At 37.7% G+C, this 13,480-nt stretch overlaps 2 protein-coding genes across 2 annotated transcripts; one reads left to right on the forward strand and one right to left on the reverse strand.

Annotated features, from left to right (window-relative positions):
* The first annotated feature begins 852 nt into the window (after nt 1-852).
* Nucleotides 853-12,132, forward strand: LBA1 (RNA helicase). The gene is made up of 29 exons (XM_007039543.3): nt 853-1,514; nt 2,980-3,231; nt 3,302-3,472; nt 3,588-3,638; nt 3,768-3,860; nt 3,972-4,067; nt 4,206-4,256; nt 4,343-4,461; nt 4,749-4,857; nt 4,935-5,057; nt 5,131-5,202; nt 5,927-5,998; nt 6,084-6,150; nt 6,394-6,536; nt 6,617-6,688; nt 6,810-6,938; nt 7,684-7,839; nt 8,061-8,174; nt 8,242-8,340; nt 8,434-8,511; nt 8,829-8,963; nt 9,095-9,169; nt 9,321-9,438; nt 9,640-10,007; nt 10,108-10,170; nt 10,274-10,345; nt 10,757-10,888; nt 10,968-11,087; nt 11,388-12,132. The coding sequence occupies exons 1-29, from the start codon at nt 999-1,001 to the stop codon at nt 11,520-11,522; spliced, it is 3,801 nt and encodes a 1,266-aa protein (XP_007039605.3). The 5' UTR covers nt 853-998; the 3' UTR covers nt 11,523-12,132.
* Nucleotides 11,851-13,233, reverse strand: LOC18606114 (uncharacterized). The gene has a single exon (XM_018117616.2). It carries the CDS (start codon nt 12,984-12,986, stop codon nt 12,297-12,299), a length of 690 nt encoding a protein of 229 aa, XP_017973105.1. The 5' UTR covers nt 12,987-13,233; the 3' UTR covers nt 11,851-12,296.
* Nucleotides 13,234-13,480: the final 247 nt, after the last annotated feature.

Here is a 13,480-nt window from a genome sequence, read left to right on the forward strand (position 1 = left end):
TATACTAAAAAAATTGTCATGGTCAAAATGATTAAATCTATCTAATAGATTATAATAAATTGTGTCTAAAAAATCGTTAAATTTATCTAATAGATGGTGAAATGAAACTCGTGACACTATTTTTATAAATCAGAAAAAGTAAAGAATTTGATGAAGTGATATGCTTCAATAAGAATATCAACAATATATGATGTTATCTTCCCATTTAATTGGATTTTTATTTAAATGAGTAGAAATATTAAATCATAATGTATTAATTTAATAAGTTTTTCCAACTAATACAATTTTAATTTTTATTGAAAAAATCATCAGCTTCATGAAAAATGTCACTAAAGCTTTTCCTAACAGATTAAACCAATTAAAAGATTAATTAACTGCAAAATTGACAAGATGATGCTACCACCTAGTGAAAACAAGAATAGCTTTCAATGTTAAAAATTTAAAACAAACTTGCTATATTTGGCCACTGATGATAATCACATATAAACATTAATATTACCTACATAAATTTAGCTTAATTTCCAAGCAAATGCAGTTAAAACGCCAAATTAAATTTTTTACAAATAAATTAACGTAGGAAGCCCAAAAAAATAAAAGAAAAAAAATCCTTATATAACCTTAATCACATGCGTCACACGCGCATAAAGGCCCTAAAGGCCGCAAAGGACCTCTCTCACGTGTCTATTTCACCAGTCACGTGTTATCTCTATTCCTACCCAATAGAGACGCGCGTTAGAAGTGCGTGATGAATGTTCTCCTTTACATCAGAGTTTTCTCCCACGCGCTCCATTTTCGCTTCCACGGCGCTTATACACACTCTGTGGAGCAAATTCTAACACAAATTTCACCTTTCTTTCTCTCTCTCTCTCTCTCTCTCTCTCTCTCAGTTCTATTTTTCTATTTTTTTTCTCCAAACCCTAACCCTAACTCAGAAAACAACACCAAAAACCCTAACCCTAATCCTTGGAATAACGATTCGGCAGAGAAATTTTCCTTCCATGGATTCTCAATTCGAAACGGCCTCGCAACCTGACCCGGCTACCGACGCTTACACCTTCCTCGAATTTAACACCCAAGGCGAGTCCGATTTCGAATACACGGACTTCCGCGACACGATTCGTTCTTGGCCCACACCCTCCGACACCACTGCCGCCGATCGCTCCGGCTCCGACCACCAGTCGGACACTGCTGCCTCCTCTTCACCCTCTAGCGCTTCCAAAGGCGCTGGCCGTGGCGCAACGAGCAATAACAACAGCAATAGCAATAGTATTAGCAATAGTGGGGCCGTGGTTGATGCGTTAGCGACGGGGATTAGTGGATTGAATTTTGAGGAGACGGTTGGGGATGAGGATGGCGGTTATGAGTACGGAAAAGGTGATTTCGCCGAGCACGCTTGTAGGTATTGCGGGGTTTCGAATCCAGCTTGCGTGGTTCGCTGTAACGTTCCTTCGTGTAGGAAGTGGTTTTGTAATTCAAGAGGGAATACATCAGGCTCGCATATTGTGAATCATCTTGTGAGTTTTCTTCTTTTACTATTATTGTTATTATTTTTAAATATCCTGATTATTTTTAATTGACACTAGATTGACATAGATTTGTTTGTTTGGGATTTAGGTTGAAGTATTGAAGGCATGTGTTAGGGAGATAATGCACTAAGTAGAAATGGTGCCTTCTATTTTGGGGTGTTGACTTTGGGATTTTGTTGAGGTTAATATACGTGTATGTAGATTGAAAAAGGAGATAATTCATATGATTGTTCATGATGCTTTTGAGACGTCTAGATTTTGTAACCAAGTTCATAGGTGCAGTTTTGAAAGTTTAAACTAGGTATTTCTGGTAGAAATTTGACTCAATAATGAAATTTGAGCTTGTTGATCAGATATGTTTCAGTTATGTGTGAAGGAGTGCATGAAATTATGGCATCATTTAGTGCCTCCCTTCTCTCTTATAGGCTATTCTGAGATTAAAATAAGAGAGTTTTGTTTGTTTTAATTGAAGGCAATTTTTGTCCTTTATTTCTTTTGGAGGTTACAAATGTTGCTGATACTTAGAGAAACTGTTTTTTCTTGAATAAAGGGGTTTTATTAGAAGGCAATTAGAAGCCAGATATTCCTCTAAATATCTTCAGACAGATTCGTATGTTCGAATATGGTTAGTGTATGAATCTGTGGGACCTGGGTTGATAGTTGTTGAAAGGAAGGGATGTTAGAAGGCAATCAGAAGTAAGGCCTTCGTTCTAGATACTGTGAGACTGGCTTTTTTGTTGGAATTATAACATGATGACCATTTTTCTTTACTCTGGGAATCAATTTTGTTTGATTTGTTAACATATGTGCAGTACCAGTGTTGATTGTTGCCACTGTTAAGCACACCATTGCTTTTCTTATGCTTTCATCATATCTTCCTGTAGCTTGGTATCTGTCTTTCATGGTCATGGGAGGTTTGTTTCCTCTACTGATTTTGCAATATGACACCTTTTGTTCGTTTTCTCTTTTCTCATCCAATATACATTGCTTTCATTAACCCAGAAGACCTGACAACAGTAACATCATTCTAGTAGTTTACATTTTTTTTTTCACGTGAACAAAAAAATATGTTTGCGGATTCCTTTAGTCTAGGGATGATGCTGTGGGAACTTGGGCTTAATACAATTGGGACTAAATTGGATGTTTGTGACTGAGTAAGTTTTCAAAACGTACCTTGTTACTCAAGCTTGTCTAGGAAAGTCCTTTCACATAGCTGTAGGGTGTAATTCTATTGGAAAAAGTTTCGTTTAGTTGTGTGCTTGCCATAGTTTGTTGCACATCTGTTAGTATGCTCAAACCACTATTGCATTTCAGTTGCTTTTAGTAATTTTGTACGTTTATCGTTCAGTAACTGAGATTAATTGAATGAATATTAACAAGTTTACTAGATTATCCAGTTGGGGATAGTCAGTGGATGCTTGATTACTGAGTTTGATTTTTTGTTCCTTTTTAGGTACGAGCTAAACACAAGGAAGTCTGCCTTCATAAGGATAGTCCTTTGGGAGAAACAATTCTTGAATGCTACAACTGTGGATGCAGAAATGTTTTCCTTCTTGGTTTTATATCTGCTAAGACAGAGAGTGTTGTTGTTCTTCTTTGTAGGGAACCTTGTTTGAATGTTAATGCTTTGAAAGACATGAATTGGGACTTGAGTCAGTGGTGTCCCCTTATTGATGATAGGTGCTTTTTGCAGTGGCTGGTTAAGGTCGGTGTTTCTTTAATCACATGGAGGACTTATTCATTTGGGGACTTTCTAATACATTTCACTTCCACAGATCCCATCCGAACAAGAACAGTTAAGGGCACGGCAGATAAGTGCTCAACAAATAAACAAGGTAGAAGAGCTTTGGAAGACAAATCCTGATGCCTCCCTTGAAGATCTTGAGAAGCCTGGTGTAGATGATGAACCTCAGCCTGTGGCCTTGAAATATGAAGATGCTTATCAGGTGCCCACTTTTTCAATAATTGCACTATTTTGCTTTGCTTTATTATTTTTAGAAGACAAGAAGTTATGTCATATAACATGTTGGTAACTAATTAAGTTGATGCTTTCCCTTGCAGTATCAAAATGTTTTTGCGCCACTTATTAAGCTGGAAGCTGACTATGATAAAGTATGTATCATCATGTTCACGCTCCTCCCCCAACCATCCTCAAATTAATTGTTTATGCAATATTCTTTCATTTCTTTAAAATGTAGTGAAAGAATATAGGTTTAACATTCAAAATTTTGTTTTTGGCAGATGATGAAAGAATCTCAAAGCAAGGACAATGTCACAGTTCGATGGGATATTGGGTTAAACAAGAAACGTATTGCATATTTTGTCTTTCCAAAGGTGCTTTACTGTAGTAGTTTTATTAACACCTCCCCCCCTTTCCCTCTGTATGACAATGTCTCTTTTAATTTATAAGTCAATAAATGTTAAACCTGATTTGTGATGCTATAGGAAGACAATGAGCTTCGTCTAGTACCTGGTGATGAGTTGCGACTGCGGTATTCAGGAGATGCTGCCCACCCAGCATGGCAGGCTGTTGGGCATGTGGTATGTTCCTTTATGAGCTTGCCCATCTAATTATGTTTTGAGGCATGCCTTTAATTTTTGTTTGCATTCCTTGGTAAGGTTTATGCATTTGGTGCACTTCTGGGAACATACTTATAAATTATCTTTCTGTTGTTTCAGATCAAGCTAACGGCACAAGAGGAGGTTGCCCTTGAGCTCCGTGCCAGTCAGGTAGTTATGATTTTTTTTGTTCTTTTGGTGGATTTTGGCTTTTGGGAGGTACATAAAGATTGGTGCTTATCGTTATTGTGGTGCAGGGAGTGCCTGTTGATGTGAACCATGGGTTTAGTGTTGATTTTGTCTGGAAGAGTACAAGCTTTGACCGGATGCAGGGGGCAATGAAAACATTTGCAATCGATGAAACAAGTGTTAGTGGGTAGGTTAGATGACTTTGTTTTCTTTAGATTTGTTTGTGTTTCTAGATTGTTATTGCAGAAATTATCATGTGCTTTCTTTTCATTTTTATGTGTTAGTATTTCCATTTTGTTTTGGCTGTTTTTGTCTAGATTCAAACTTTCATTTTTATGTGTTAGTATTTTCATTTTGTTTTAGCTGTTTTTGTCTAGATTCAAAACTTTATGTTATTTATCCCAGAGGTCATGCATCTGTTGAACTTGAATTGTTTGTCCCATCCAAGTGAATTAATTGGTTTATTTTTTGCAGATATATTTACCACCATTTGCTTGGCCATGAAGTTGAGGTTCAGATGGTTCGTAACACATTGCCTCGTCGTTTTGGTGCACCTGGTCTGCCAGAATTGAATGCATCTCAAGTATGACTGTTTTGCCATTTGTTTGCTAAACAGCTGTTTTTTGCATCAAGTTGTTTTGAGCTTCCTTTGTTGGACAGGTTTTTGCTGTAAAGAGTGTTCTTCAGAAGCCTATAAGCTTGATTCAGGGGCCCCCTGGCACAGGAAAAACTGTCACTTCTGCTGCCATTGTATATCACATGGCTAAACAGGGTCAGGGGCAGGTAAGAACTTCAATGAGTCTCATAGTTCACCATTAGTTTTGTTACTATTTCTCATATTTCATTCTCTTATAAGGTTCTGGTGTGTGCTCCAAGTAATGTGGCTGTTGATCAGCTAGCTGAAAAGATAAGTGCTACTGGGTTAAAGGTAAAGAAATTAAACTCTGCTTGTGGTTTTGCTAATTGTCATTGACAATGTTGTACTTTATTATTGTGGTAATTTTAGGCTTTTCTTAATCATCTGCCTTTTGCATGCTTGTTGCCATTTAGTATAAGTTCTTTAGGTGTTGGTTGTTATTGATACAATGGAAACATCTGGGCAAAAAGTATTGCTGGTAAAGAAGCCTAATTCCACTGGAAGCTTATTTTTTTGTCATTCTTTTTCTTTGTTATAATAAAATAATACAGAATTGTGACAAGTGTACTGATTGTTTTTTCTTCCTTTTCCCCCATTAAATGATGTCTCTTATTTGCATTTCCTAGTTGTTGCTTTTCTATCTTTTTAAGCTAACCATGTAAGTTATCCATTTATCTGAACTAGTTTGAATCTCAACAATTTAATGTGATTCCCCACAAGTGAATGGCTGGTGTCTCTTATATTTTCCATTTTTTGCGAGGGGGTTTGATGGATTAGTAACATAATGCAATGGTATGTATATGAAGTTAAAACAAATTTTGAGCAACCGATATGATGCTTTGGAAGCATGCAGTCATTAGAAACATTGCACTCATGTTCTTATTTCTTCTAATGTGCATCTTATGATGCGTTGGTTATGTTACATTCTGGGCAAATATGATTAGACATCTTGAAGCTTTAACTTGTAATTATTTGTAAATTGATTCTAGTTCACCAATGTGGTTTTTGTCCAAAGGTTGTAAGGCTTTGTGCGAAATCAAGGGAAGCCGTGAGTTCTCCTGTTGAACATTTGACGCTTCATTATCAGGTTTGTGGTGTCTAATTCTGCCACCTGCTGTTGTTTTGTATTTATTGTTCATTGAACTATTCATATTTGCAATGAGTGCATGTAGGTTCGACATCTTGACACATCTGAGAAGAGTGAACTTCACAAGTTACAACAATTGAAAGATGAACAAGGTAGGGATCATTGTCCAGCTGTCAATGATGAAAAAATTAATTAGATGGATTTTTCTTTTGATGAAAATCTTCACAGTTAGAATTTACTGAGGCATGACCCTGCTTAAACTGGGATGAAAAGGAATTCTTCAATTAAGTTACAGAGTGACAATGAATGTGCATGTCTGAAATTTGAAAATTTTAACTTCTCCTGGATTTTCTCTAATGCTAGAATGCCTTGTTATTTTGACCCCAAATTTTCAGGTGAGTTGTCAAGCAGTGATGAGAAAAAGTACAAAGCACTGAAGCGAGCAACAGAGAGGGAAATATCCCAAAGTGCTGATGTCATTTGTTGCACTTGTGTTGGGGCTGGAGATCCTAGATTGGCTAATTTTCGGTTCCGCCAGGTTGAATACATCATATATGTAGCATTCAACAATTACTAAACAAATAAAAGAACTTACGCTCTCTTTGTTCCTTTATTTAGGTTCTTATTGATGAATCTACTCAGGCGACAGAACCTGAGTGTCTCATTCCTTTAGTTCTTGGAGCGAAGCAGGTAATGAAGGATCAAAGTTAAAAGAGATGTACTTTCCCAATCAAAAAAAAGATATATACTTTCTCTCACTACCCTTGAATGTTTCTTGTTTGGTCTTCTAACGTGTATACTTTTATTTTAGGTTGTTCTTGTCGGTGATCATTGCCAACTTGGTCCTGTTATTATGTGCAAGAAAGCAGCTCGTGCGGGACTAGCGCAGTCTCTATTTGAACGTCTAGTTTTACTTGGTGTTAAACCAATTAGATTGCAGGTGATGTCCCTATATGTTTGTTGGTGATTTCTTGCATTGTTTGCTTTTCTAACATGCTCACAAATGTGTAGGGATATTGTTTGTGAGTATTTATCTGGTCTTTGAGATGTAATGAAGTTCCTGTTGTTGCTAGCATGCCTAAATATTTAAGTACATTTCATTCATAACTTAGTGCATTGAAATTTTTAAAGAAATGAGATTTCTTCTTTGTTTGCAAAAGTTGTTTGTGAGTGTCACCTAATACTAATTTTTTTGTTAGAGAATGTTATTATTGTTAGTTCAGTACATTTTTAGATTTTTCTCATGTTATTTTCTTTGGTCATTGTAAATAAGTTTTTACTTCCCTCCATTTGTATATTGAAGTATCACATTTGGTAGTAGTATTGCTTTTAAGATGATCAAAAAATTGGCCGCAAGTGACTTACTGGTCTTTAAACTTCATGTTTATTCACCACTTTTTAATTTCTTTTGCCCTTTAGATGTTGATAGCTTGATGTGATAATGATCTACTTGTTAATTTTTAAATATTAAAATTTACATATCCTGCTTTTTATTGCATCTTATTTATATTGGGATTATCAAATTGTCTATTGTAGTCATTGTGGTTGAAAAATATCAATATGGCTGGAATTGTTCCTGCCAAGTCTGGCTGATTAATGGATTCTTTTTCTAACTTCATGTGAATGTAATTGCTAATGGAAAACATGTACTCATCTGATAGGAAATATTTTCTATTCTATTTTAGGTTCAATACCGAATGCACCCGTGTTTGTCAGAGTTTCCTTCTAACAGCTTCTATGAAGGCACATTACAAAATGGAGTGACGATCAATGAAAGGCAGTCATCGGGCATTGATTTTCCTTGGCCTGTGCCAAATCGTCCCATGTTTTTTTATGTACAGGTACTGTAACTGTGGTCAGGATTGTAATAATCAAAATACAACTTTGTTCTACCATGTGCCTGCTTATCTTTTGTGCCCATGAATATTCTTCTTACCCATCTTTCTCTGTCTGTTGGTGGGGTAGGGAGGAGAAGGGGAAGGACATCTAAATGTTTTAATTTGCGGTCCAGTTCTTTATTTATTCCATGGTTATGTTTTGTAATTGCATAATTTTGTTTTAGATGGGACAAGAGGAGATTAGTGCTAGCGGAACATCATATCTCAATCGAACTGAGGCTGCAAATGTTGAGAAGATTGTAACCACATTCTTGAGGAGTGGTGTTGTTCCTAGTCAGGTAATTTTCTGGTTTTTTTTTTTGTTTTCTTTTCAGATGGTGTAACAACTGTTTTAATATTTTGCAGATTGGGGTCATAACACCTTATGAGGGACAAAGGGCATATATTGTGAATTATATGTCAAGAAATGGTGCTTTGAGACAGCAGCTTTACAAGGAAATTGAGGTAATGTGTCGATTTGAATTTTAAGGATAAATGCTTTTATAATATTTGGCCATAATGTAGTTATTTATTATTTAATTTGTGGGGTTATATCAGGTTGCAAGTGTTGATTCATTCCAAGGACGGGAAAAAGATTACATCATCTTGTCTTGTGTGAGAAGTAATGAACATCAGGTTGGTTGTTGGTTAGCATATCTATATTAGATGTGAAAAAACATTTGCTGCATCTTCATGAATGAATTTTAAATCTGACTTAATAAATCAGTGTTGTAGTCTTGTGGCAAACTAATTTTCAATTTCTTGACTATCCATAAGATTGTTAAAATGGTTTGTTGTGCTTAATATTTCTCATTTCTTTGGTGGATCAGCCTCTAGTTATGTTTTTCATTCAAAGTCTAGTACTAATATTTTAACCTCTCTTCCTCTCTCTATGCTTTAAATATGAGAAAAACTAACATGTTGGTGCTTAACTGTTTTATCCAATTTTTTAGGGCATTGGATTTCTAAATGATCCTCGCAGGCTCAATGTTGCCCTAACACGTGCTCGATATGGTATTGTAATTCTTGGAAACCCTAAAGTTCTTAGCAAACAACCTCTGTGGAATGGTTTATTGACACATTACAAGGTATCGTCTTGCGTATTTTTGTAACCATGCTATTCGTAGTGATTGCAAATGCTAAAGCTAGCCTAGTGTTAATTGTGCCTTGGAGAATCTTGCAATCCTGGTAACTGATCTCCTTCTGCTGAAAATTGCAGGAACATGAGTGCCTGGTTGAAGGACCCCTCAATAACTTGAAGCAGAGTATGGTTCAATTCCAAAAGCCCAAAAAGGTTTGTGTATGGAATGAAAGGATAGTGCCTGTTATCTGTTCAAATTTTTAGCTTTTGATTTTGCTTGTTGCCTCTCCTAATTATTTTTAGTTATCAGAGGTTGTCAAGGATAAATGTGAATTCAAATAATGTTTGTTTATGTTTCTTATAGATCTACAATGACCGGAGACTTTTCTTTGGTGGTGGACCTGGGATTGTGCCTAATGATAATATTGGGTCTGCTGCCTCATCTAGTCCAAATGCTGATAGAAGAAGCAGTCGTGCTAGGGGTAAGCTCTTGCGCATCTTGAGTTTACAAGTTACATGTTATTTGTATTATATTATCACTTTGGAAATATGTAAGTGATATGTCTCGTACTGCCATACGCAATGACAGTAGAATATGCCTTTGGCACTTGTATAAATTAGTGTTGACTGGGATTCTTCCCTGCTTAAATATAACATGCACCTTCTGATGTTGCCAATTACAGGTACTTATATGCCTCCAGGCCCACCCAATGGTACTCACAAGCCTGGAGTGCACCCTACTGGATTCCCAATGCCTCGGGTTCCTCTTCCACCATTCCCTGGTTCTCCTTCTCAGCCTTATGCTATTCCAACTCGTGGAGCTGTACATGGACCAGTTGGAGCTGTCCCCCAGGTCCCTCAACCAGGAAGTCGAGGCTTTGGGGCTGGGCGTGGTAATGCGGGTGCTCCTATTGGTAGTCATCTCCCACACCAGCAAGGCACGCAGCAAAATGTTGGAACAATTGGATCTACTTTTAACTTTCCTCTGGAGAATCCAAACAGCCAGCCATCTGTGGGTGGTCCATTATCTCAACCTGGATTTGTTAACAATGTTCGTATTTTATTTTTTCCCCTTTCTCACTGTTTTAGTTTTGTGCCTTTAATCCTTTTTTGACATTCTGGAATCTGAGTATGTTTATTATCTCTAATAGATGCCAGTCCAAGGGCCAAGCCAAACATTTCGTGATGGATTTTCGATGGGGGGAATGTCCCAGGTATTAAATTTACATGCAGGAATCTTCTATTTTTTTCCCTTAAATAATTACAATTTATGTTCTTGATAACAACTTAAAATTGGTTTGTTTGACCATCGCACAGGATTTCTTGGGTGATGATTTCAAGAGCCAAGGCTCACATGTTCCTTATAACGTTGCTGACTTTTCAACTCAGGTATAGGCTGTGGACTTATTTTTTATTGTCTTAATATATCTTCTCAATTCTGTATGACTTACATTGGTTAGTGGGGTTTGCCGGTATTTGCTTGAAATTTAAATTTAATTATTGGAGATTGTATCAGTGGTTCCCCTCATTGCCAACTTGCCAAGCCTCAATGTTATGGTCTAAAATAAGTAAACCTGTACAAAACTGAGTATCATCCCTGAGGCCTTAAAGCATTGTGAAGGGGGTATTGAAGATGTTTAGAATAATCTTTTTTCAATAATTTTCTCTTCTCTTTGTAATTTTTTTTTTTTGAATAATCGTCTCTTTGTAATTTTCTGTCGGCAAAACAAGAAAGTTTCTTTTGGTGTTTGACTTCCTGTCTGATAATGTCTATTGCTTGACTATGTGTTTGGCATGTAGGCTTCTCAGAGTGCCTATGCTGTTGATTATGTTACACAAGGAGCACAGGGTGGGTTTCCAGGGAACTTCCTAAACCAGAATTCTCAAGCTGGATATTCTCGTTTTGGCACTGGAAATGATTTCATGTCTCAGGTTTGCCCAAAGTGCTGTGGTGTAATTAGTTTTATGTTTTATTCCTTGTTTTTCTTCTAACAAATATCTGTTTTTACAGGACTACATGAATCATGGATCACAAGGCCTGTTTACTCAGGTTGGCTTTAATGACCCTTCACAAGATGATGCATCACAGAGCCACTTTGGTGTGGCTAATCCAAACCAGCTTCAGTCTCAGGTTGCTTCTTGAGCTGATTGCTTGTTGATAGAGAATTATTGTTAATAAATTTATCAAATTGGTGAGATTTAAAATATATTTTCTAAGCAGATAGTTGCCAGTTAATGCTAGTAAATTAGAACTGCCGGGGTGGTAGTCTGTCTGTCTGGTGGTAGAGTTCATATGTGTTCATCTGCCTGGGAATCTGTCACATTGTAGTTACACATTTTCTGACATTTTTTTGGGCCGTACATTTTGTGACCTTCTTAGTAAGTTCTTTTCTGCATTAAACGGGAGTATAAATTGCTTATCTATTTGCAGGGCTTGATGAATTCTCTCTACTCCCAGCCCTTTGCCCACTACAACACACAGCCACTAAACTTGCAGGCTCCTCAACAGCAGCAACCTCAGCAGGGTCAGGGCTCTCAAAACCAGAAACTTCACTATAATGGTTAAGAATAAGGATGCATTTGGATGTGATGGGTTATAGTCTTTGCAATCAGCAACTTGGTTTGTGCTGTCCTTGTGTGCCCAAAATATATCCTGCTCTGAAGTGCAAAATGTTTGCCGGTTTGAGGTCAGTCTAGTTCTGTCCATAACCCGTAAGATATGATTCCTGATGATGGGAATAAATATAATTGGAGTAAGGGTAATGGCTATCTATGGGGCTATGTGCAAACACTGGCAGTGCATCCAGGGCTGAGAAAGAAAAGGATAACCCCTGATACCTGCTTGAAGTTTTGCATTGTTTTGAAGAAAAAGGTTATTGATTCAAGAGAGAGCATTACATGGTAAGGTTTTGTGGAAAGGGTTTGATGATAACAGACGGCAGGCCGTTTGTCGACTTACGGGATAAACCCATTATAGATACAGAAAGCAGTTACAGGTGATAATTTTTGTACAGCATGCTGGGGAAAATTGCCTGACCCTTTCAGCTCTTCCTGACATGTAACATTACTCTTCACTATTGTTAGTAGACGACGGCGATATGCTAGAAGTGTTTCCTAGTGCTTGTAGACATGACTGGTATATATGAAATGTTGATGATGGCTTTGATGTGAGAAAATTGGGTTTGTTTGACTTAGATTTGCTTTCCCTGGTATAGAATACATAGCATGTCATCATGTTTTTCCACGCCATTTCTTTCAACTGAATTGTTCCTTCTGTTTCCTTTTTGTGAAAGCTGGGATGACTCAAAAATGAGTTTAGGCTGAAGATCAAAGTTTTGTTCTAAAACTCACGCACAGGTGTAGTTGAAACGTTACAATTTTCTGCAAGCGGTGGCACGATTTGGAAGATGGCAAACTCGTTACAATCTTCCACTCCCTCTTGGACACCGAGTTGACTCGTCACTATCTCAACAACCTGGAAGCCTTGGTCCCTCAACTCGTTCAAGCATTCACCTGTCCACGGCCTCAACTCGCTTGCCGCCCATATTTCAGTACCCTCTTCGCAGATCCTTTTGAGCGTCCTACTCAGCCCCACCATCTCCTCCGGGTCATAGAACACATCACTCATCAAAACCACATCAAACGTGCTTGACTCAGTGAGTCCGCTTATTGACTCGTCTGATCCCCAAACGAGTTCTCTCACGTCAACTCTTCCTTCGAACCCATTAGCTTCAACGTTTTTCAAGAGTCCAGCAAGGAGCGGTTGGACATCGGTGAGCAATACCCGGGTGGCGCCAAGCAGAGCCGCTGTCAAGCCTGGGAGGCCCGCTCCAGCTCCGAGCTCGATGACAGCCTTGCCATGAAAATTGAGGTGAGTGGGCATCCAGTGAGACAAAACAAGGGCTGAGTCCCAGAGCCATGAGCCGGTGAGTGGGCGACCAGTGACCGAGTCACAGACATCGTCGAGTTCGTGGACTATAAGGCTGTGGTTGAGGTTGTGAGCTGCCACTTGGATTTCTCTTACGCCCATGCGCTGTGGAGGTTAGCTTTGGCTCTCCGTTTGTGTTGGCCGTCCTTTTCTTATACATATATAAGCCTTGGTAGTTTTTATTCTGTCTGATCTTCGTTTGATACCCAATAAAAAACTAAGAAAGGAAAAAGACGAGGTTGCGTTTCATTTGGTGGGCAAGCAAGCGTGAAAAGCACGTTGCTAGTAAATGCCGGGAGATTCCTCAGAATAATGCCTTTTAACGAAGACCCTTGTACCTCTCCATCAGAGTCCGTAGTTCTTGTACTTTGAACAAGTCCTTGAAACCACTGTAAAATAAGGACACAAGCAAAATTGCCACTTCAAAAACCAACCCAACCCAATTGGATATTATGGCTAAATAAAGTAGCTAATTCTTTTTTTTTTTTTTGGATTAATTGTTTGTCAATTTTTTATTTTAAAATTCAAATTGTTCAAATTAAGATGTAAACTTTTTGGAATTTATCTATTTACTGATAATATAGAAAACAAAAAAA

Source organism: Theobroma cacao, chromosome 3 (genome assembly GCF_053813885.1).
Source record: "Theobroma cacao isolate CCN51 chromosome 3, ASM5381388v1, whole genome shotgun sequence".
Taxonomy (NCBI): Eukaryota; Viridiplantae; Streptophyta; class Magnoliopsida; order Malvales; family Malvaceae; genus Theobroma; species Theobroma cacao.

Bases quoted from the DNA above. Each gene is read 5' to 3' on its own strand.
- LBA1 (XM_007039543.3), top strand. From the start codon at position 999: ATGGATTCTCAATTCGAAACGGCCTCGCAACCTGACCCGGCTACCGAC. The intron at 3,232-3,301 runs GTCGGTGTTTCT...TCACTTCCACAG, and splicing joins TTTTGCAGTGGCTGGTTAAG to ATCCCATCCGAACAAGAACA. The intron at 8,512-8,828 runs GTTGGTTGTTGG...CCAATTTTTTAG, and splicing joins TGAGAAGTAATGAACATCAG to GGCATTGGATTTCTAAATGA.
- LOC18606114 (XM_018117616.2), bottom strand. From the start codon at position 12,986: ATGGGCGTAAGAGAAATCCAAGTGGCAGCTCACAACCTCAACCACAGC.